The sequence below is a fragment of the Pseudophryne corroboree genome, chromosome 7 (genome assembly GCF_028390025.1).
Source record: "Pseudophryne corroboree isolate aPseCor3 chromosome 7, aPseCor3.hap2, whole genome shotgun sequence".
NCBI lineage: Eukaryota > Metazoa > Chordata > Amphibia > Anura > Myobatrachidae > Pseudophryne > Pseudophryne corroboree.
Genome location: NC_086450.1, coordinates 499985515 through 500009089, shown reverse-complemented (window position 1 = coordinate 500009089; position 23575 = coordinate 499985515). Strand labels below are relative to the sequence as shown.

The 23575-nt window shown below is 47.6% G+C and overlaps 1 protein-coding gene across 1 annotated transcript in view; it reads right to left on the bottom strand.

Moving 5' to 3' along the window:
- Window positions 1-95: 95 nt before the first annotated feature.
- Window positions 96-23575, bottom strand: part of DOC2A (double C2 domain alpha) — a 142846-nt gene continuing 119366 nt past the window's right edge. The window contains exons 9-11 of the mRNA XM_063935238.1: window positions 9963-10044; window positions 6281-6377; window positions 96-4593 (exon numbers count right to left, since the gene is read on the bottom strand). Coding sequence (XP_063791308.1) covers window positions 4457-4593; window positions 6281-6377; window positions 9963-10044 — 316 coding nt within the window. The 3' untranslated portion in view covers window positions 96-4456. The remainder of the gene's footprint in view (window positions 4594-6280; window positions 6378-9962; window positions 10045-23575) is intronic.

Here is a 23575-nt window from a genome sequence, read left to right as displayed (position 1 = left end):
TTAAGTGGAGGTCAACCACGAAACGCGTCGCAGTGATACCAGAGTGAGTAACTGTATACTGTGATAGTGTTGTCACATAGGACTCGGAGACAGAGTTAGTTGGTTTTTGCCTTTATTGGTGCAGTTATCAGGAGGAGGCTGTTACATGCAAGTACAGGGCGCGCAGCCTCCATCACACCCCATTCCAAACCTGACACAAACACACACGAAGCACAACCAGTCACGTTCCATCCAACCTTACACCGACACACCAGACTGCCTCCTCAGAGAGCCACCCAGCCTTTCCACCTCATCTTAGAACCACACGCCTCTGTCATGTTCAACATGTGTCTCTCCTTACACCCTCACCTTCAAGACATCCGCCATAGCAATTACATAGAATCTATATACAGAAAAAGATTTAGAGCCCTTCCAAGACAACATCAAACCATCCACATGTAATGCAAGTGGGACCAATCTCAACTCAAGTCTCCATAAAAGTTATACAGTACTACCCAAAATCAACCATTCTCCAAAAATGACCAGAACCCCCACAAATACTTTCAAACCATCCCCCATGATTCAATCAAACTAGCAATCTGCATTAAATACTATAATATACCTTGCCTAGATCTGGAAGTATCCATCCTTTAATCCCTATATTCAAGCCATCTGAAGAGACGTTTCCTTGTTTACAAGCCATCCACTTCACAAATGTTCCACCAACACCTTTGTATCTTCTGCTTGGATGCAAATCATGATATTAACCATCTACAAAGACACCTCACCTTTATTCCCTTCCTAGTGTTGACCTAAATACGTCAATACTGGCCGTAAATCTTGTTTCAAAACACAGTCAGCCGTGGAACTTTCATTTTGAGGGTAAAATATCTTTCTGGATCTACACTGAAACAGCCACCGTGAAATTCAGGCAAACGTCAACAAACCATTGCTCTCCCATACCAATGAAAACACTGGGAAGACTGTACATTTCCCAACCTGCTAAATATACGGTCTTTTCAAGACTGCATCGAGGATCATTGAGAAACCCTAAGAGATGTATCCCACCTTTCCTTCATGTTGGCCAACAAAAACAATATGATTTGTCCTCTTGGAAAACTCCCTTGTGTTGTCCCTCACCGACAATCCATGGAAAGCTGAAGCAACCAGAAACTCTTGGTGTCCTCCTAACATTTGGAGAAGACCTCGCCGTGCTCTGTTATCTAAGAAGAGCGAATCTTTCGCTGCTGGTCTGTGCAGCAGTCTATTTATGGAGTGTCGCACAAACCACTGCACCTTTAGCTGTTTTTACACACTTGCTGACACTACGTTAGACCTTCTCCGTTTCTCCCAACAATAACTCGTTAAAAACCAAGAAACAGAAGAGTAATAAAGTTACAAAAGACACAATTTTGCATAAATGCAGTGCCTGCGTGACTCTCAAGCACCAACTTACACCCCTGTATACAAAACAGCGCACACACCCCCAACGTACAAAACGAGAAGTCACAACAGTGAAAAAGAACGTGCAATTAGTGAATGTGTGAGGTGTGTGCATAGCCCAGAGTGAGATGTGTGTGCATAGTTGTGTGTTTCATGTGTACAGCTGCAGATGGCGTACATCCTGGGACACGTTTCAAAGGCCGCCACCGGCCCACAGACCTCTTGTCCCGCGACCTAGTTGCTCAGTCCGTAACCTGAAACTAACGCTTAAGCCTGACCGTCCGACATGTAACGTGCGCCTTCTAGGGCTTATATATGGAGAAGGAAGGAGTGCTACGTGTTAGAATCTGTTTCTGTCTTTTCCTCAGAGTTTAGGCAAACACAAGACTCCAGCACATTTAAAGTAGCCCGTGTTAGAGCATGCACAAGTGTCCACAGAGAAGTGTATGCTGGTGCCTCGTGGCCGTGTCTTCTAGTGCATCCTTTACAGCTGCCAGCTTGCGTGCCAATCTTTTTTGATGGCCAGGGGGAGTGGCCTGATGGAAAGAAGGCGGGGCTCGCCTGAAACGTCTGTGGTTTGGGCAGATAAGGGCGAGGCTTTTCTGTTCCACGTTTTGGCGGCTGCGGATGATTGTGACAGCACATCAAGGATGCATGAAGCTGGCTGGTGCTTTTTTTTGTGGGCCACAAAGGAGAACACCGGTTGGGGCTGGTAGTGATGGCAATAACATTGCTGGAAGTGTCTAGAATTGGCCCTGAGAGTATAATTCAATGGCTGTCTTAGTGACCAGATGGAGCAACGTGCGCAACGCTGAGTAGTGATCTATGGTGACGATAGTCACTTTTATATTGGATCTTTCGCATCAAAGTGGTTGTAACGCATTTCTCATTAAATTGTCACCTCACAAGATACAGGGTTCCAGAAGTTATTCACGTATTGGGATGCGGTCTGTCCGATATGGCAGAATTTGTGGCGCATCGTAGCTAAATGGCGATGGTGATATCATTTCATGTAACATTGGAACATTTTATAGAATGCAGATCTATTTGCTATGTACTAAAATATGGTATCTGTTTCGCAGGGAGATTAAGAAAGTGGTATTATAATAATATTAGGGCATGAAAAGCACGTTAAGACGCTCGATGATGACACCTAAAGCGCGTTTGATCAGTGCATACTGTAAATATAAATAATCCCAAAAGCCAATTCAGGATTGGTGTATGTATACACTTATTATATATTATGTATTCATTACGGATAATACTGATCTTGGTTTATGTTTGTGATGATAACACTGAATATCAGAGCCCACGCTGGGTTCATGGTTTGCGATATCCCTATTGGCTGCAGGGGTTAATCCCTGTGTGTGCTTGTGGTAATAACACTGATTATAAGGGTTAATCCTGTATGCAGTCATTGTACGGGATATTGCTGCACTGGGTGGGTGTAATGGTGCTGATATAATGAGGGCTCATATTGTTGTGCTGTGTCTTTCTGCGCCACGTGAATGAGACCGTCACGCTGAGTGGCCAACCGCTGTCGGGGATCAGTAATTGTGTACAGAGCTCCGAAGACAAAAGTTGTCATCTGTAACTACATCCGTCTCCTAATATATTTCCCATATAATGACATTTGCTCTGACATTCTGACGGATCTCTTACAGATTAGCAGCGCTTAGCTGTCAAGTGAGTTGGCTGCAGCGGGACCTAATTAAATCCAATCTATGAACGTAAATCACAGATAATGAGAAATGAAACCCAAAGCCGGCTAATCTGCTCTGAGGGTGCGGAGGAATGTGCCCTGGAGGGACCAGGATGAGCAGGCGGTGGATTGGACTACCTTCTACCTAGCTGCGGATGCCCAGCAATCTGTAAAGTGGCATCGTTCTGTTCATGGGACCAGCAGAGGAAGGAATGGAAATCACTTTCTTAAGTCATTATGGTTCTTAATGTCATCATCCCTCAGTGCCTGATCCATGGTGGCAACTCTTTTGTTAGTGTAGAGTCCATCCATCAGGCACACAGTGCGGGCTGCCATTTTGTGTATTGTGCCTCAGAAACGTCAATGGTTGGCAGTGAACTGATAGACTGATCACAAAATGTCAGCCAACACCGTATGACGGGTTTCCTGTAAAACGTTGATAAATTCATGTACATTATATGGTATGAACAGTGCGCTCTGATGTCATCACTTTCCGTTGCCACTCTTCTTGAACTGTATAAAAGCCCTCGGCCACCGCCGTATAATTTATACCGTCAGGGGACAAATCTCTGAAGGGCCGACATGAGACACGATTTGTTTGTGAAATTTCATTTGCTTCCTAATCACATGTTCCTCTATATTATATATATATATCTTGGGTGGTTCCAGTCTTTGGATGATAGCCAGATGGCTTTGACTCTTTGGAAGCATTATGACTCTTTCCAATAATCGTTTTTGACATGACTTGAGATAATATTGGCATGGTTTGGTGGAGTTTGGATCTGGTGTGAGGTTTGTGTGGGTCATGGTTGTTTAACTGTACCCCGATTTTTCTTTCGAAATGTTGGCAGGCATGGAAAAAGATTGGTTATCTGTCAAACTCTCAATCAGATGGGACTGCGCTTTCTTGTTTGGCGTCTTGCGGTTTAGTCCGTTGAGCGCTGTCTGTGATGAGGTCAGAGGATGGGAGCCATTTTTTGTGGTGGATTAGTGTTGACAGAAAACCAAGATTTGACCGTTCCCAACCATTAATGAATCTCCTGGTCTCTGTCCTACAACAGTCTTGCCCACCAGGCAAAAAATGACTTTGCCTCTGGGATTGTCACCTCTATGACCACCAATAAAAGCTGGAGTAGAAATGGATAACATCTCATTGTACCATAAACGGAAATATGAACATCTCCTGTCAGGAAGTTTGCAGCGGCGGCCATCTTGAATGTGCCCATGACATGAAAGTTTCATCTAAATGCATTCAGTGATGTGAGTGTGGAAGTGAGTGTTCCCGCTCATCTTTTCTTGTTCTTTAGCTCCTCTTTAGAGGAAATGCATCCCTCAGTCGGTGTAGGTGGATCCAGGGAGCTCATTGGTGAGCGTGTGCCAGTGTTCTGCCCTCTGATTGCTGGAAGAGATGCACTCCATCCAGTGCTTTAGACACTCTCCTTTAGCATTCACGCCTAGCGTAACACCCCCTGGAAGAGAGAAAGGGAATGTGGGATTAATGCCAGCATGGAATGCACATTGACTATACGTATGGCAGAGCAGAGGCGGCCATTTTGTGGGCTAAACAAATATTAATGAGAAATCACCATTGACACACGGTGTAGAGCGGCAGCCATTTCCGTCCCAGCCGACCGCAGTGCCTCATGCCTTGGTGATGTTGCTTTGGATTACTACAACTGATGGTCTAGCACACACAATGGCGGCTTCCATTGTGTGTTATGTGCCATCTACACTTTAATACAGCCACAACAACACATCAACATCATGGGCCTCAAAAACTAACATTTACTAAAATTACATTTACGTGCAAGTTGAGTACAGATCCACGACAGGATATGGTCGTTAGGTTGACCCAACTTAGGTTGACAATCATTGGGTTGACCACGATAGGTCGACATGCGTTAGGTTGACAGGGTAACTAGGTCGACAGGTCAAAAGGTCGACATAAGTTTTTCACATTTTTCTTTTCTAAATTTTTTGGAATTTTCCATACTTGACGATCCACGTGGACTATGATTGGAACGGTAACCTGTGCCGAGCGAAGCGGTAACGGAGCGAGGCACTTTGCCCGAAGCATGGCGAATGAAGCGATCCGTGCAAGGGGATATAGGTGGTCATTCCGAGTTGATCACAGCCAGCAACTTTTTGCTGCTAGTGCGATCAACTAGCCCCCGCCTATGGGGGGAGTGTATTGTAGCATAGCAGGGCTGCGATCGCTTGTGCAGCCCTGCTTAGCTAAAAAAGTTTTGTGTAAAACAAGACCAGCGCTGGACATACTTACCCTGTGCGACTATCTCAGCGATGATGGGGCCGGTTTTGACGTCAGACATCCGCCCTCCGTTCTCCTGGACACGCCTGCGTTTTCCTTACCACTCCCTGAAAACAGCCGCCAACAGAGAGGTGACACCCCGGCACGCCTTCCTTCTGTCAATCTTCTTGCGGGCGCAGCTGAAACCGCTTTCTTTGTAGCCAGCGTTGTAGCCTGGCGACCCCTGTCGCCGGGCAATGGCGCACGGGCACAATGCGCACGCCGCGCATGTGCATTCCAGACCCGTTCGCACTGCAGCGAAGAACCGTTGCGTGCAAACGGGTCAGAATGACCCCAATAGTGCACTAATTGGGGTTCCCCGTCACTTTACAAAGAAAACGACACCCAAAAAATTCCCAAAACTCACGTCGACCTTTTCACCTGTCGACCTAACGCATGTCGACCTATCGTGGTCCACCCAATGACTGTCGACCTAAGTTGAGTCGACCCAACGACCCTTACCCTCCACGACACCCAATCTGCAGTTGGCTATTAGAAGTATAGCACCAGTTCTGTCACGACAGCACATTTTGCACCTAAGGGCAGTGTTAGTAAATGGGCCCTTAATGCAGGTGTAACAGCAGAATAGGAGTAGCAGAGATACAGGATAAGTGACTGTCAGCTGTGACAGGGAATTAAGGATGAATTCCACATGTTTATTTAAACGGCTCCTTTGACAAACGAGCCAACCGAGCCTGACGACAGACGCGTCTTCCTAATGGAGACAGATTATGCAGCGGTGCAGCAGATGGCACGCAGATGTGTCTCGCACAGAGTTATGTACACAGCGGTTGTATTTATGCAAGGTGTGCTCCGGAGACTGGCATTACACATTATTATTCTCTCACCTATGAAGTCGTTGGATTTTCCCAGGTCATAATCCCACACTGTCACCTCCAGGCTCCTCTGCTGCAGCTCATGCACTCCAATTTTGTAGAAGAATTCCTGACCAATGAGAGAGGACATGACTTAACCACCCAGCAAAGAGAGAGAAATTGTGTGTTTGCAGCATCAGGGATTCACGAAAGAGCGACCATATCAAACACCGTGTTTGCATTTCACAAGGAGCAGACTGAGGGGGTCAATCCGACCTGATCACACGCTAGGTTTTTTCCCTGCGGTGCGATCAGGTCAAAACTGCGCATGCGCGTCATATGGGTACAAAGCGGATCGTTGCTGAACGATGGATTTAACGAAGAATCCATTCGCACAGCGGATCGCAAGGAGATTGACAGGAAGAAGGCGTTTGTGGGTGGCAACTGACCGTTTTTTTGGGAGTGTTTGGGAAAACGCAGGCGTGTCCAGGCTTTTGCAGGGCGGGTGTCTGACGTCAATTCCGGTCCCGGACAGGCTGAAGTGATCGCAGCGGCTGAGTAAGTTCTGGGCAACTCAGAAACTGCACAAAATGTTTTTGTGCTGCTTGGCTGCACAGGCGTTCGCACACTTGCAAAGCGAAAATACACTTACCTGTGGGCGGCGACTATCTGATCGCAGCGCTGCAAAAAGTAGCTAGCGAGCGATCAACTCGGAATGACCCCTGAATCTGTACAGATTGCTGGCAGCATATGTACCATGGGTCTAATTCAGACCTGATCGCAGCAGCAAATTTGTTCTCTTATGGGCAAAAGCATGCTGCACTGCAGGTGGGGCAGATGTAACGTGTGCAGAGAGAGTTAGATTTGGGTGGGGTGTGTTCAAACTGAAATCTAAATTGCAGTGTTAAAATAAAGCAGCCAGTATTTACCCCGCACAGAAACAATATAACCCACCCACATCTAACTCTCTCTGCACATGTTACACATGCCCCACCTGCAGTGCACATAGGGGGTCATTCCGACCCGATCACTCGCTGCAGTTTGTCGTAGCGCAGCGATCGGGTCGGAACTGCACATGCGCCGGCGCAGCAGTGCATGGCAGTCGTCGTTGCCCTAGCGATCCGGCCAATGCAGGCGTAGCTGGACTGTTGGGGGGCGGGCCGCAGCGGCAGCGATGAACAACTGCCGGCCAGCCGCAGGAGCTGCGCTGGCTGGGAGTTACTCCAGAAATACAAAAGCATCGCCGCTGTCATGCGGGGCGGACTAGCCCTGTGCTGGGCGTCCCCCCCCCCCCCCGCATGTCAGGGAAGATGATCGTAGCTGTGCTAAATTTAGCACAGCTACGATCAACTCGGAATGACCCCCATAGTTTTGCCCATTAGAGAACAAATTTGCTGCTGCGATCAGGTCTGAAATAGGCCCCATATTTGCATGTTTTTAAAGCATTTGTTATGTGCCCCAACGGCGTTAAATATGTGTTAAAGACTATTGGTATAATGGGGGTCATTCCGAGATGATCGTAGCTGTGCTAAATTTAGCACAGCTACGATCATCTTCCCTGACATGCGGGGGGACGCGCAGCACAGGGCTATCCCGCCCCGCATGTCGGTGCCGGCCCCCCCTGCAGAAGTGCAAAGGCATCGCACAGCGGCGATGCCTTTGCACTTCAAGAGTAGCTCCCGACCAGCGCAGCTTTAGCGTGCTGTCCGGGAGCTACTCATCGCTCCCCGGCCTGCAGCGGCTGCGTGTGACGTCACGCAGCCGACGCGGCCCGCCCCCTGTTCGGTCCGGCCACGCCTGACCGGACCGCGCCCACGAAACGGCGGCCAAACGTCGCCGTTCCGCCCCCGCCCAGTGACCGCCTCTGCCTGTCAATCAGGCAGAGGCGATCGTAGCAGCCTGACGGCCTTCGACCGTCTGGCATGCGCCGGCACACTGCGGCGCATGCGCAGTTCTGACCCGATCGCACCACTGCGAAAAACTGCAGCATGCGATCGGGTCAGAATGACCCCCAATATACTTTGTATGACCGTAAATATGATGTACAGTACCCACTGCTTCTATCCTATGTAGCATTTGTCCTGTGGTAAGCGATGTGTGCTCTCTCCATGACGCTAAGCCACGGGGAGTGATACATTGCAGGGTTATAAAGTGCCAGCCAATCAGCTCCCAACTGTCATGTTACAGGCCGGGTTTCGAAAATGACAGTTATGAGCTGATTGGCTGGTACTTTATCTCTGTCAAACGCTTAAGGCATCAGCCCAAGTGTCTTTAAACAATCCTACGTTCCCACAAAGGTTTTATTCGGATTCTTTGCAGATGGGCTCAGACGCTTCTCACTCCTCCTCCTCCACTTATAAAAAACCGGAAGCTAAATCTTCCTAGTTCCAGCACTCATTAAAAAAGGGGTCCGGAGAGAGAGAGACGAAACAGGCCATGGGTCGGTTTCCATTGATTTTTATTTAAAATATTTCTAAATCGATGTTGGGTTTCTGGGGCTCAAACACATTTACTACCAGATGATTTTTTTATATTCGTTTTAATATGTTTTAGCCCTGAAAACTCAACATCGGTTTAGAAATCGATAAAAATCTATCACAAACATCCTTTAGTAAATAGACCCTCAGGAGTGCAGAGAGTGAGACCTTATGGCAAGGTAAATAATATAATTTTAAAGATCATTACAAAGCTTGTAAGACAATCCTTCTAGCTTCTGTATGGCATAGAAACTCGTACCGGGTGCCGCAAGATGTAATACCGCGCCGCAAACACGGGGCCCGATACAGGGAAGTGCGCGCAACGCGACTGCAGATATCAGCAAGTGTAGCTGCCGCCAGAAGTAACTCATTCGCAGTTACGTACACATATGCAGCCTATACGCAAGAACGGGAAACATCGACTGCTCGAGTAGGTCTATGGCCACATAGACTGGCCGCAGCAGTATAGTCACGCAGGCGCCATGTTTTTGTACGTTAGAGCCTGCAACTGTCGCCAGACACACGCCCCCGAAAGCAGCCATGGCACGCCCGCGTTCTAACAACCACTCCCTGCATGTTGACACCCCCCAAATGTCCACTTCCTGTCAATCACTTTGCGTAGGGATCTTCACTGCATGCGGGTCCGCAGCGACAACGTGATGCATGCGCAATGCGAACGCAGCACGTTCTGCAGTCCGTGGAACATCGGCTTTGCGTACTTCTCTGAGTCAGGCCCAGACTTCCGGATACAACACTTGGCCGCTGTTAAGGTAAACAGATGGCGGATCACCAGGGAGAGCCGGCGGAAGTACACCAGTAGCCACCACAACGCGTTTCGGATCACCTCTTTTCTCAAAAGCTGAGGAAATCTGATAAACGTTACATGGAGGCTACTTGTGTCATATTCCGTGCTAGGAATTAGTGGTATGGCAGTCACATACTTTATACCTCGCACAGTGCTAATGAGGCGTGCATTGTCATTAACATCCGTTCTGCGCAGAAAATGTCTTCCTCCTCTTTGTGTAGGCAGCACTGAACATTCGCGCCCACCCCCACTTAATACAACCCCCCTCCCTATATGTATTCCATTTTAATATCATCCTAGACAGTCCGTAATTGCTGATATGTTAATTTCTCTTCCGCAGAGCATTGCACTTCCATTACGTAGGGGTGTAGAATAGTGACCCCCCTCCTCTAGTGATGCAGACCATTGCACCCCTGTCCGCTGCCCCCTTTACCTCATTAAACTCTGGATTCAGTGTTTTCTTCTTTACAGCGGTTTTGTGCTTGGACTTTTTTTCTACGTCCGGCTTCAGGTAACTGTGGAAAGATGAGATAATGGTGAGATTTAGGTATAGGTGAGTCTAAGAGACCCTTCATTTACATTCAGAGAACCGGTGCACGCATGTCACCGGATTACTGTTCATTTAGGCCGCCCTATTGTATTTGCAGTGTCTCACACATAGCAAAACGATAGGACGCTGCTTTATTTCAATCGACTGCGGGTCTTACTCAGACCTGAATGCAGTGGCTGCATCCAATTGAATTGCGATCGTATCACGGGGCGAACTTTTGAAGCGTTTTATGTAGGGGCATATTTAACACTGTAATTCATGTTAGTGGTATAAGAAATACACTCTCCATTACCCAGCTTTATTGAATGGTAACAAGTCTGTAACCCAGTTCCCCAGCATTGCAGAACTTATCCATCAACAGTCGATATTTTTAATACAAGACGTGAAAGTGCTGCGCTCTCTCCTAATCTACCCAGCGCTCTGTATGACACAATCTGTTTAGACCGTGTCAGCTTCCGAGCCCCCACCACCACCAGATCATAATCCCACCCAAGCCTCGGCTGCATCGCTCTCCTGCTGCAGCACATCTGTCTCTCTCACAGTGGTGTGGTCTCCAGAGATCTGCGATACCCCCCCCCCCCACATCCTAAAAATAAATCACCTCTCCCCAGGGACCTGGATTTCACCTGCCGTCAAAGTTCATTGTATCATGTATAGCCGAGATCCGCGTTTTACTAATATTAGTCTTAAATGCTGGAGACTAGTGGAGCGTGCACAGCCTGTAATTGTCTGCTGCAGTACCGTCACTGTATTTATAGCCGGTGCTGTGGATATACAGAAACATGGATTTATCTGACTCTGCACCTTCCTGTGTGCCAGCCATGCAGTCATCCACTTACATGCATGACCGTACGTATAAACACGCCAATGCACACGTATAGCTGAGAATGCACGCCACATAAGAGATGACCCATTTAGCATTGATCCCTGTGTTTTCGAGAATGAGTTTCCAACCAGTAGCATCCAGGGGGAGAGGGGGGGGGGGGGCGCAGCGCAATCCGCAGAGATCTGTATCCTAGGCAAACAGCACGTGCAGGTATATATTGCACATTGGCCCGGGTAATCCTTATCTCCCAGATAGGGCCAAATTGTTAGTAGCAGCGACTCATTTCCAGGTTATTATACCAGGTAATATATCTGCTCATACAGGGATGTGTAGCTAGCTGGGGGCCTTGCCTCTGGCTCTGAGACGCTGTATATTACTTGGAGACGTCTTTATATTAGTAAACCTTCAGCTGCGATGCCACACTGTCATATCCGGCCTTAGAAGAGGATCAATATTTCCTTTACCCTGCGATCCTGAATCAGAATTCATAAGGAGCTGGATTTCCGCAACACAAAGGTGGATTATTATTGTCTGTCTAGTAGTATGGAGCCCCCCCACCCCCCCAGCAAGAAGGCTGTAGCAGATGCCTGTAGCTACGGTATATACATGGGACACTGCACCCCCACTCCCAAATATAAATCTGTCCGCACATTTACAAAGCTGCACCTTCCAGCTGAGGTTATATTTCACTAAATTAGGTTCTTTGGGGTCTATTTACTAAAGCCATGGCTGGAAATAAAGTGGAGAGAGATAAAGCATGCAAAAATTGTGCAATGAGAATTTTTAGTTTTCAGTTCTCATTGTATTCTCTTTCTCTCACAATTTTTTTCATGATTCATCAGGGCCAGCATGAGACAATTACCACTTCCGAAAAACTGGCCTTTTTGAGAAGACAGTTTTTCGGAAAGTGATCATTTTCACCCCCCTCCCCACCGGGACTATTATTGCCGGGACTGCCTGGCTGGACAATGCAGTGGTGGCCCCGGCACCCCCCACCCCGTGGCATGTTATTGCAGGGACTGCTGTAGAGGCGGCACCCCCACACCCTCCCGTAGCGTGATTGCCGAGGGCTGCCTGGAAGAATCACTGTAGCAGCGGTGGCGCCCCCCCTCACGGCATAGGTAGCACCGCAGCTGAGCCAGCCTGGTCCTCTCCTCCCCTTGCTGCCGGCACCTATCTCCGGGGATACCGGGCTGCAGGGATCGTGCTGCAGCCACGGCCCCCGCTCACCTGCCAAGCTGCTGCACAAGCTGCCGTGTAAACTAAGCCAAGGCTTAGTAAATAGACTCCATAGGGGGACATTTACTAAGCAGTTATAAAAGCGGAGAAGTGAGCCAGTGGAGAAGTTGCCCATGGCAACCAATCAGCACTGAGGTAACATCTATAATTTGCATACTATAAAATGATACAGAGTTGCTGATTGGTCGATGGGGCAACTTCTCCACTGGCTCACTTCTCTGCTCTTATCACCGCTTCGTACATGTCCCACATTGGGGTCTATTCATGAAGCAGTGAAAAGCATGGAGAAGTGAGCCAGTGGAGAAGTTGCCCATGGCAACCAATCAGCAGCTCCGTACAATTATATAGTATGCAAATTATAAATGTTACTTCAATGCTGATTGGTTGCCATGGTCAACTTCTCCACTGGCTCACTTCTCCACACTTTTCACTGCTTCATGAATAGAGTATATATAGACCCCATAGTCTCTAAACCCAGCTATACTACTGACTATTCTGAGTCTCAGGCCCATACCTTTCCTTCCCGGGCAGAGAGGGACATTTATTAATGTAGCAACATCTGGAGCTGAGGGGACACTAATAAATGGGACACAAAGGAAATGGGACTCTAATGAGCGTGACAGGTATAGAGATGAGGGGACTCTAATGAATGTGACACACAGGGAACTGAAGGGACTGTAATGAATATGACGCAGGGAGCTGTGGGGACTGTAATGAATGTGACACGAGGAACTGAAGGGACTGCAACAAATGTGACACACGGGGAGCTAAGGGGACTGTCACTGTAATGAATGTGAAACACTGGAAACTGAGGGGACTGTGATGAATGTGACAGACAGGGAACTGAGGAGACTAATGAATGTGAAACACTGGAAACTGAGGGGACTGTAATGAATGTGACACTCTGGTAACTGAGGGGACTGTAATGAATGTGACAGACAGGGAACTGAGGAGACTGTAATGAATGTGAAACACTGGAAACTTAGGGGACTGTAATGAATGTGACACACTGGGAACTGTGGGGACTGTAATGAATGTGACAGACAGGGAACTGTGGGGACTGTAATGAATGTGAAACACTGGAAACTGAGGGGACTGTAATGAATGTGACACACAGGGAACTCACTGAGGGGACTGTAATGAATGTGAAACACTGGAAACTGAGGGGACTGTAATGAATGTGACAGACAGGGAACTGAGGGGACTGTAATGAATGTGACAGACAGGGAACTGAGGGGACTGTAATGAATGTGACACACAGGGAACTGAGGAGACTAATGAATGTGACAGACAGGGAACTGAGGGGACTGTAATGAATGTGACAAACAGGGAACTGTGGGGACTGTAATGAATGTGAAACACTGGTAACTGAGGGGGACTGTAATGAATGTGACAGACAGGGAACTGAGGGGACTGTAATGAATGTGAAACACTGGAAACTGAGGGGACTGTAATGAATGTGACACACAGGGAACTGAGGAGACTAATGAATGTGAAACACTGGAAACTGAGGGGACTGTAATGAATGTGACACTCTGGTAACTGAGGGGACTGTAATGAATGTTACACACTGGTAACTGAGGGGACTGTAATAAATGTGACACAGTGGGAACTGAGGGGACAGTAATGAATGTGACACACAGGGAACTGAGGGGACTGTAATGAATGTGACACACAGGAAACTGGGGGGACGGCAATGAATGTGACACACAGGGAACTGAGGGGACTGTAATGAATGTGACACACTGGAAACTGAGGGGACTGTAATGAATGTGACACACTGGGAACTGAGGAGACTGTAATGGGGGTGCTTTTGGCATCCCGGCGGTCTATATGGCGGCGGTCACGTGACCAGTGCTGGAATCCTGACACCACTCTGGACACCGACGCGGGAGCATAAACTTGTGGTAAATGTGGATATACATGAACATAATATAGAGGGGAATTACCTCCCCTCCTTCCCCGTCCCCGCCTCCTCCTCAGTCATGCCTTACACTTATTTCCAGAACCAGGATCCATACTGCTTACTTGCATAAATGTCTCTGCGTGACCCCAATAAGCTGGAATACCTCAGACAGTGACCCATCTCCCCCCAACAAGACTGTGAGTTCTGATCAAGTTCATTATGCAAACTTATGTATTAGAAAACCCCCTCACTGTAAATTATAGTGGATATTATAAGTCACCTCGGATATTGCAGTCTCCTAATATGATCAAGTAATAGTCTTTATTATTTACTGTTGGGTTACATTATCATAAACCGGCTCCCAACATAAAATCGAGAGGTCCATATTGGCTTATAATATAGGGGGTCATTCCGAGTTGTTCGCTCGCTAGCAGTTTTTAGCAGCCGTGCAAACGCTATGCCGCCGCCCTCTGGGAGTGTATCTTAGCTTAGCAGAAGTGCGAATGATTGCATCGCAGAACGGCTACAAAAAAAAATTGTGCAGTTTCTGAGCAGCTCCAGACCTACTCAGCGCTTGCGATCACTTCAGCCCGTTCATTTCCAGATTTGAAGTCACAAACACGCCCTGCGTTCGCCTAGCCACGCCTGCGTTTTTTCGAACACACCCTGAAAACGGCCAGTTGATACCCAGAAACGCCCACTTCATGTCAATCATTCTGCGGGCAGAGCTGCGACTGAAAAGCCTTGCTAGACCTTGAGTAAAAATACTTCGCCCGTTGTGAAAGTACGTCACGCGTGCGCACTGCGCCACATACGCATGCGCAGAAGTGCTGTTTTTTTCATTAGTCGCACTGCAGCGAACATTTTCAGCTAGCTATCAACTCGGAATGACCCCCATAATCAGCATTCCTGCCGATAAATAAGAACACAATAAGGCTGATTCTTCCAAACCACGCTTATAAACAAAATGGCTCCCTCCCGTGTCATCTCCGCCACTCTCAGAGTCGGGGCAGTTAGTGTAACCAGTCGTGTCTATCGGTATTTTAGGATGCAGCAACCGTTCGCTGTGGGAATGTTTTGTACAACGCTGATAAACAACCTTATAATAATAGGGAAAAATCACCATTTAAAATACCAGGTGTTATTTTGGGGCAACACAACGGCTTTATTCTACCTACAGTATATAATATCTGAGCCTTTAATAATTGCACGGCACACACAGCGCTTGTGGTACCAAACCGTTTCGGAATCCAGGCTGCGAATAAAGTAACTTTCTCTATAGAACCATTCGCTAACCTGCTGCAGTGAAAGCTGCAATTGAACGATAGAGCTAAAAAAAAGGGAAAAAGACAGCTAAAACACGGAGAGACTGCGAGAGAGAGAGAGAGAGAGAGAGAGAGTTACACGCTGCACTGGTCTCCCAGCCATTCTCAGCTAGTGGGATTACTCACATGGCCGTGCAATAAGAGCCGGGGAGAGGGGGGGGGGACCAAAGTCTACAATTAAATTCATGAGTAAATCGTATGACTCACTCCACTAATACTACGTTCTCCTAGAGGAGGATACATAGCAGTCACCTTATATGGCATTCATCTGGAGACAGCGCTCGTTGTATACTGGTCACTGGGTCTGATAAGTGAGGTACTTGCTCAGCCACCTAATACTCCATGCCAGGGTGGTAACGTCGGTGATAAACCTACAGCCGACTCATCGTCGTCGCACAGAGACTCATCAAGGTTGCGGAGTGTGTGAGGGCCCCTCTGACTCCAACACAATTATAGGCATGTTCATTTCTATCCTACCATTTATTATCACCACATATTGGGGCAATAAATGATCAGGGCAATTATTGGCTCTCCCTAAACATCTAGCAGAGAATGTAGCCCATAGTATACCATGACCAATGAAATCTTCACATGACCTGAGGTCTTCAAAGTGTAGCTTTTTGGAACTGGGTACTTTCCAGAATTTTGGGCCTAATTCAGCATAGATCGCAAAAGCATTGCAGTGTAAAAATAAAGCAGACAATATTTACCCTGCACAGAAACATGTTATATCTGCCCCACCTGCAGTGCACATGGGGACTAATTCAGACCTGATCGTAGATATGTGCTAAATTTAGCACAGCTACGATCAGGCACACTGACATGCGGGGGGGGGGGGGGGGGGGGACACCCAGCACAGGACTAGTCCGCCCCGCATGTCAGGCCTGGAAGTCAGGCCTGTACTGGAAGAGTAGCTCCCAGCCAGCGCAGCTCCTGCGTGCTGGCAGGGAGCTACCCGTCGCTGTGCTGGTCGCAGCGGCTACGTGTGACGTCACGCAGCCACCGCGGCCCCCCCCCTGCGCGGTCCGGGCACGCCTGCGTTGCCCGGACCGCGCCCCCTAAACAGCGGCCAAACGCCGCCGGCCCGACCAGCACCCGCCTCTGCCTGTCAATCAGGCAGAGGCGATCGCAGGGCTGAGACAGCCGTCGGCTGTCTGGCTGAGGTAACTGTACCGCGTATGTGATGGCCAATGTGTTGTGCTGCAGAGACATTATAGACTCTATCATAGGGGGTCATTCTGACCCGTTCGCTCACTGCTTTTTCTCGCAGCCGAGCAAACGAGTCCCCACTCCGTAGTGCGCCGGCGCATGCCAGATGGCCGAAGGCCGTAGCAGGGCTGCGATCGCCTCTGCCTGATTGACAGGCAGAGGCGGTCGCTGGGCGGGAGGGGGCGGAATGGCGGCGTTTGACCGTCGTTTCGTGGGCGCAGTTCGGTCTACGCAGGCGTGGCCGGACCGAATGGGGGGCAGGTAGCAGCGGCTGTGTGACGTCATACGCGTAGCTCCCGGCCAGCACGCTGAAGCTGCGCTGGCCAGGAGCTACTCTTGAAGTGCAAAGGCATAGCCGCTGTGTGATGCCTTTGCACTTCTGCGGTGGGGGGGGCGGCACTGACATGCGGGGCGGACTAGTCCTGTGCTGGGCGTCCCCCCGCATGTCAGTGTGAATGATCGTAGCTGTGCTAAATTTAGCACAGCTACGATCAACTCGGAATGACCCCCATAGGCTCCTGTCAACATCAATATGCTGGCGGTATATATCATTTAGTCTCACTGCATCTCACACTTAGAGCCAGATTTATCAAGGCTTGGAGAGTGATAAATTGCACGGTGAAAAAGTACCAGCCAATCAGCTCCTAACTGTTATTTTCAAACACAGCCTGTAACATGACAGTTAGAAGCTGATTGTCTGGTACTTTATCACCATGCAATTTATCACTCTCCAATGCTTGATAAATCTGGACCTTAATAATATGCCGCCAACATTTGACATGACTTGTCTGGCGAGATCCTGCGGTTTCTCCCTCCTCTGCAGCATCCTCTGTTGTGTTGCTGGCAGCCCTAACACTTCATGCTAGCCGGGAATGAGCAAAGCTGGGACCATCGCTGCAGCTGGGAAGACTTTGCTGGACCCGCATTGCTGGCAACAGGGATTGTACTGTTTATGCCATCTATAGATGATGCAGGGCCGGCTCCAGGCATGTTCGACTTGAGCACCTGCGCAGGGCGCCACCCTTAAAGGGCGCCGCACACTGGCGCCGCCATGTTGGAGCCTGGAGCTGCCCCTGTCCTATGCTAAAGTCATCTGTGCGCTCTGTGCGGACAGATGACGGGCACCTGGCACTGCTGGAGGGGCATGTCATGTGCATCTGGCACTGTTGGGGGGGGGGCATGTCGTGCATCTGGCACTGCTGGGTCGGCATATCGTGTAGCTGGCACGGCTGGGGGGCATGTCATGTAGTGTTCCCGTGTCTCAGTGCTCTACCTGGTGCAAAGTGTATAATGTGCTCTGCCTGGCGCAAAGTGTATAACGTTCTCTGCCTGGCGCAAAGTGTATAACGTTCTCTGCCTGGCGCAAAGTGTATAACGTTCTCTGCCTGGCGCAGTGTGTATAATGTGCTCTGCCTGGCGCAGTGTGTATAGGAGGTCTACCTGGTGCAATGTGTATTAGCTGCACAACTGTGTGGTGTAATGCGAATTGCCACTATTTGTGGCCAAGCCCCTTCCCCACGAAGCAACGCCCCTAAATCGGCGTGCACTGTCCATGATTTCGCCAGGGGAGCACCAAGCATTACGGTATGTACATAATTTTGCCCATCTAACGTAAAAATATGCCCTCCCCGTGATCAGCACCCTGCCCTAACACTATAATGTGTAGCTGGCACTGCTGGGGGGCATGTCATGTGTAGCTTGCACTGCTGCGGGGCATGTCATGTGTAGCTGGCACTGCTGCGAGGCATGTCATGTGTAGCTGGCACTGCTGGGGGGCATGTCATGTGTAGCTGGCACTGCTGGGGGGCATGTCATGTGTAGCTGGCACTGCTGGGGGCATGTCATGTGTAGCTGGCACTGCTGGGGGGCATGTCATGTGTAGCTGGCTGTCAAAGTCAGAAAAATGTCTTAGTGCACACTGCCATATTTGCACCGCACACTGGTCCGTGCTGCGCATGCGTACGCTCTCCCGTGGAAGCGCATACCCGCAATAGCGTGCACTCGCACGCGCAGTATGCGCATTTACGGTAGAGTTTATGTGATCGTAGCGTGCGACTCATTCGTTACAAAAGTTCACAATTAATGTAGTTTATAGATCATGTTCCCCTCAATAGTTTCTGTAAGTTTGGTTTAGATAGAATGTCCCTGAGCGGAGGAATCCCTCTTTGTATTGCACGAAGGGTCTAACAGAAGTCATACAGCAGTGTTTGATACCCATCGGAAGAGTATTTAATTAGCAATATTCCGGTGTTGGTTTGGAGCGTATTAATCGCTCGTGCGAATAGTTATGGACATAAGAAGTTTATGTCCATTTCTATGATTTGCACATACTCAGGTATGCGGCGGGAAACCCAGTTCCCCACCCACCTGAGCTGTTGGAAATCAGCACAGCCCACCTGTATGAATCAACCTATGACCTTTGGTTACAGTACAGGGCCGAATTCCTGTGTCCAATAAACTGTAGGATTGTAGGGACTAGGAGATTGCATTGTGTGTGGGGCATAAATAGGCAGACCGACCACATCCAGCTCTCACTCTCTCATCAACGGTTATCTGCTGATAACCGGGAGCTGGATATCGAGGCGCATGCGATCGTTACCCTTGTGCGTAAGTTCTCTCCGTAATCATTGTCTTTCTGTGAGCCAATTTCTCTCTCTCTCTCTGTGTCTATTTCTCTCTCTCTATTTTCTCTTTTCTCTCATATCTCCCCTAGACTAAACTTTTATAGTATTGTATTGTATTGTATTGTATTAGACCAGGATAGTATTGTAGTTTATCCCTTAGTTAGGTGTTTGGTTAGGAAGTCTTTGTTATATTGTAGTGTATCATTTGTACTGTGTTACTCTTTTACAAGTATACTAGATATAATACAGATAATAGGCTTTGGAACCCTAAACAAGTATCTGTGTATTTTCTATAGTGTTAAGTGTTCACTTGAGCGTCGGTGACGCTCAATCAGCTTTGTAGTTAGTCAGGTTACACAAGGTTGCATTTACACCCTGTACTCACATTAAGGTATTCTGTGTGTTTCATCGGTATAAGGTTTAATATCAAGGTATAGTGTTGTGAGCGTCTGCACCGCTAGTGACCTCCTCGTGGTCTCGAGCGTACGCTACGCTACAGCGAATCATTCCCCTAGACATAACCAATAACGTGTCCTGTGATCACTGGGCCGTGAGCGAACGTGACGCTTGAGCGTCTCGCCTACGGCTGAGCGATCGCTACGCAGATAGCGTACCATTACGGTACTTCTTAAGTAAACAGCGTACAGTGTTCTTAGCTTCATAAGGGTTGTTTATACGACAAAGGAATTTAGTATTGTCAATTGCGGACTCGTCCGGTCCTTTTCACATCTGCACTAGGTAGATCAGCAGACATTATCCCCCAGCAAAGGGTGGGAGGTTGTCTCGCAGTTGCTGACGGGATAAGCGTCTGCTTCACTTAGGTAAAGAGTGCTGAAGGAACCCGGTAACCGGAAGTAAGAACAAAACGCTTGTGTCTTTTTAAAACTGTTTTATTTCTCTTCTGTCTTGCGTATACACGCACGCATATATATCTGCATTTCTGTTTCATTTTTCGTATATCACTATTCCTGTTTGCCAAATTTTTATAGTTGATAGAAAGGGCTAAAAGGAGATTTGCTGTTATTTAATAGTAGAGGTGATAGTTAAAGTATAGAAGAACACACGGGTTGTCTAGAAAACAAGGCAGTCAGTGTGGATTGCGGTAGATGATCAGGGATCATCTACATTGATAAATAAATATATTGTGTTACGGTGGATCCTTTGCATTGCGTACACGTGTCGCTAACAAAGACTAGCGTACGCAATCCAAAAGGCAGACGCACGCAGCGTACACTACGCAACGTAGCGTCTGGTTACGCCCACGTAGCTCAAGTTGTGATAAAGTGGATTTTAGCGCAAAGCGATAATTAGCGCAAAGGCGATAAGTAACGCACAGCGGTAGATAACGCGACGCGGTAAATAACGCAAATCTATTTTTGGGAAAACTGAAATTTAGTTTAACAGATCCTGCTCCTAATTGGTAACACTCTTGGCCTGAAGACAATTTCTGCGCAGAAATAGATATAGAAACAAAAGTGTACATGTGTTGAGTGAGTGTGTTTTGTATACAAAAGTTTATATAATTTTAAAGGTGGAACCAAAAGGAAAGTCGGGTACTCGTCCAAGGACATACGTGTAAGTGACATATACGGTGGCTAGGGAGGCATCTCTGGTTAAATAATATTTGAGCATTAGAGTATAGCGGACCATAAGGTATCAAGACCAGGAGGTCATAAGGTAACAAGACCAGGAGGTCATAAGGTAAACAGACCAGGAGGTCGTAAGGTAACAGGTAAATAGACAAAGAGGTCCGCTATAAAAGTACAGTGGCACAACGCCTGGGGTGTTGGTGCAGAACCCATATAGGCCATATAAGCTCTGGCTGAAGGAATCGCGGCCGGAAACATCGATTCCATTGGTCTTTCAGTACATGACAAGTAGTGTTCGTGAACTGAACGATTGGACCGCACGTAATTGTGTGCAGTAGTTAGTAACCTGACCTAATACCATTAGAGTAAACTGGTCACAAACGCTATTTGTACACTCTGACGTGATTTGTGTAATTTTTTTATTTTTTGGGAAGGGAAGTTCGCTGGTCACTCAGGAACTATCCAACAACCGATACTTGCTGGGGACTGGTAGGTCCAGCACGCCCCAGTAAATAAAGGTTCACAGGGGCCCTGGGTTGGGTACCGCAGCTCTGGTTACAGTGATTGCGGCACAGGCCAACGTGGGCGAGAAGTAAGTGGGGTACTTGATAAACCACCACCGCCGGCCTGCCCAAGGACATCTTGGTTTGTTTGTAAGGGTGCGCTGAAAGCCTTGATATTCAAGGAGGAATAAGCAACGCCTGCAGATTATGGGGGCCATTTGTTCCGGTAGGGGGCGATCAACCCAGGTTCAGGTTGATTCGGAGAACCGATCCATCGGGTCGGCACGATATGTGATGTGTAAGAAATATGGAAATCACGCTGAAGTTTTTTGTGATGAATGGGAGAGAATGACTGTACAAGACAGGGACAAGTTCCCAAGAATAGGTAGCTTCAGTCCAGAGGTGTTACAAAATTTAAGGAGGAGGATAAGTCTCGTTGAACCAACGAAGAGACAAAATAAACATTATGAATATTTACAGTTATGGCAACAGGAAAGTGAATTACAAAGAGAGTCTATTGACTTTTCTGACTCTTATCTTGAGAGGAGAGACATGGCATCAGGAGAGGAGTTGATTGCGGAGAGAAAAGCACAAAGGTGGAACAATAAAAACGCTCTTAGCAACTGTAATATAGATCATAAGAATAAGTGTAATAAATGTAACAATGATTATTGTAATACTGTTGAATGTACAACTATTAACCTATGCAAGTTGCACCCCATGTCAAACTTCCCCCAGGAATACACTCACGAAAGTGAGGCCAGAACGATGTCAGCACCTCTTCCAGCAACCATCACAGAAGCCATCCAGGTGGACACGACCAAATTGGTAAAGGCAATAATCGAACCCCCTAACGGAGGGTCAGGTGAGGTCGTGTCCCCAGGTACGTACAATGTTTCATATCACGCACAAACAGATATACCCCAAAATGTAAGATCAACACAAGATGATGTAACTGAGCTCGATCTGGCCAGGGTGATCTCAGTCCCCAATGGGAAGACTGACGATCAGGGAATCATTCCCGTCAAGGACAGTGCAATGCGCTGTCTCTTGTCCCGGACCGAATTGAGATCAATTATGTCTGAATTTCCTGATCCTAGGAAAAATCTAGCCAAATGTCAAAGGTTTATAAAAGAACTAGGAAACGCCACAGAACCCACCAACAAAGAGTGGCGGACAGTGCTGAGGGCATGTTTGCCCTCCAGGGTTGACCCTGAAAAGTTCATTGCTGATTGTAAATTAAACACAGAGGTACCTTGTACGGAGGAACACAATCAGGAATGTATTAGGCAGATTAACCGACAGTTAGGAATATATTTCCCAGCTGCTGTCAAGTGGAATTAAATTTTCTCCATAAGGCAAAACGAAAGGGAAAATGTTTCTAATTATTTCAATCGAGCACTGCAAATAATGGCTAAGAACACTGGGATCACAGACATCAAGACAAATGCACAACATAAAGGAATAGCGGTTAAGGTATTGATGCAGGGTTTAAAAGATGAATTAAAAACAAGGGTACAGACCACCAACCCAAACTGGAGAGATATCTCGGTGACCGCACTAAGAGAGGCCGTCATCAATCAGGATCAGAATATCACCAAACACAGAGAGTCACAAAGAGATAAGTTAATGGCAGCAAAAATACAGGCTCAAACCACAAGACCACCCCAACAAAAGCCCCACACCCCTGCGAGAAACCCAGATATGGTAGTCTGTTACCATTGTCATAGAAAGGGACACATTGCAAGAGATTGTAGATCAAGAGAAAAACAACACCATAATCACAAAATCCAAGGAATCAGGGAAGTACAGGGGAAACAATTGATGATGATGAGCATCCGAGCGTTTGAGGAGGCATCAAATCAACCAAAACCTCAAGCCATTAACACGTGGAGGGAGCCCAGGATTTGTTATCATTGTAGGAGAGAAGGGCATTATGCCCACAACTGTAATAACACACATAAAGTTAGACCCCCTAGACCAAGAAATGAGCAAAATTACAATACACACCATTACAATCAAGGATCACATAGGCAGTAAAGGTGATTATTAGGAATGGAGGCAAGCCTGAGGTAACGGGTAATGAAGTGGGAGGTCATTCACCGAAAGACACAGGAATGACCAGGTGAAAAGTTGTAAATGTATTTGTGAAAAATGTTTTTTTTCTTTCTCTCTCTATCCCCATCTCTGACGATTATTGAAAGATCGCTAGTTAGGAAGAAAGATTACATCACCAGAAGGTTCATTCGGAAGACTGAAGAGACAGCACCCTTTA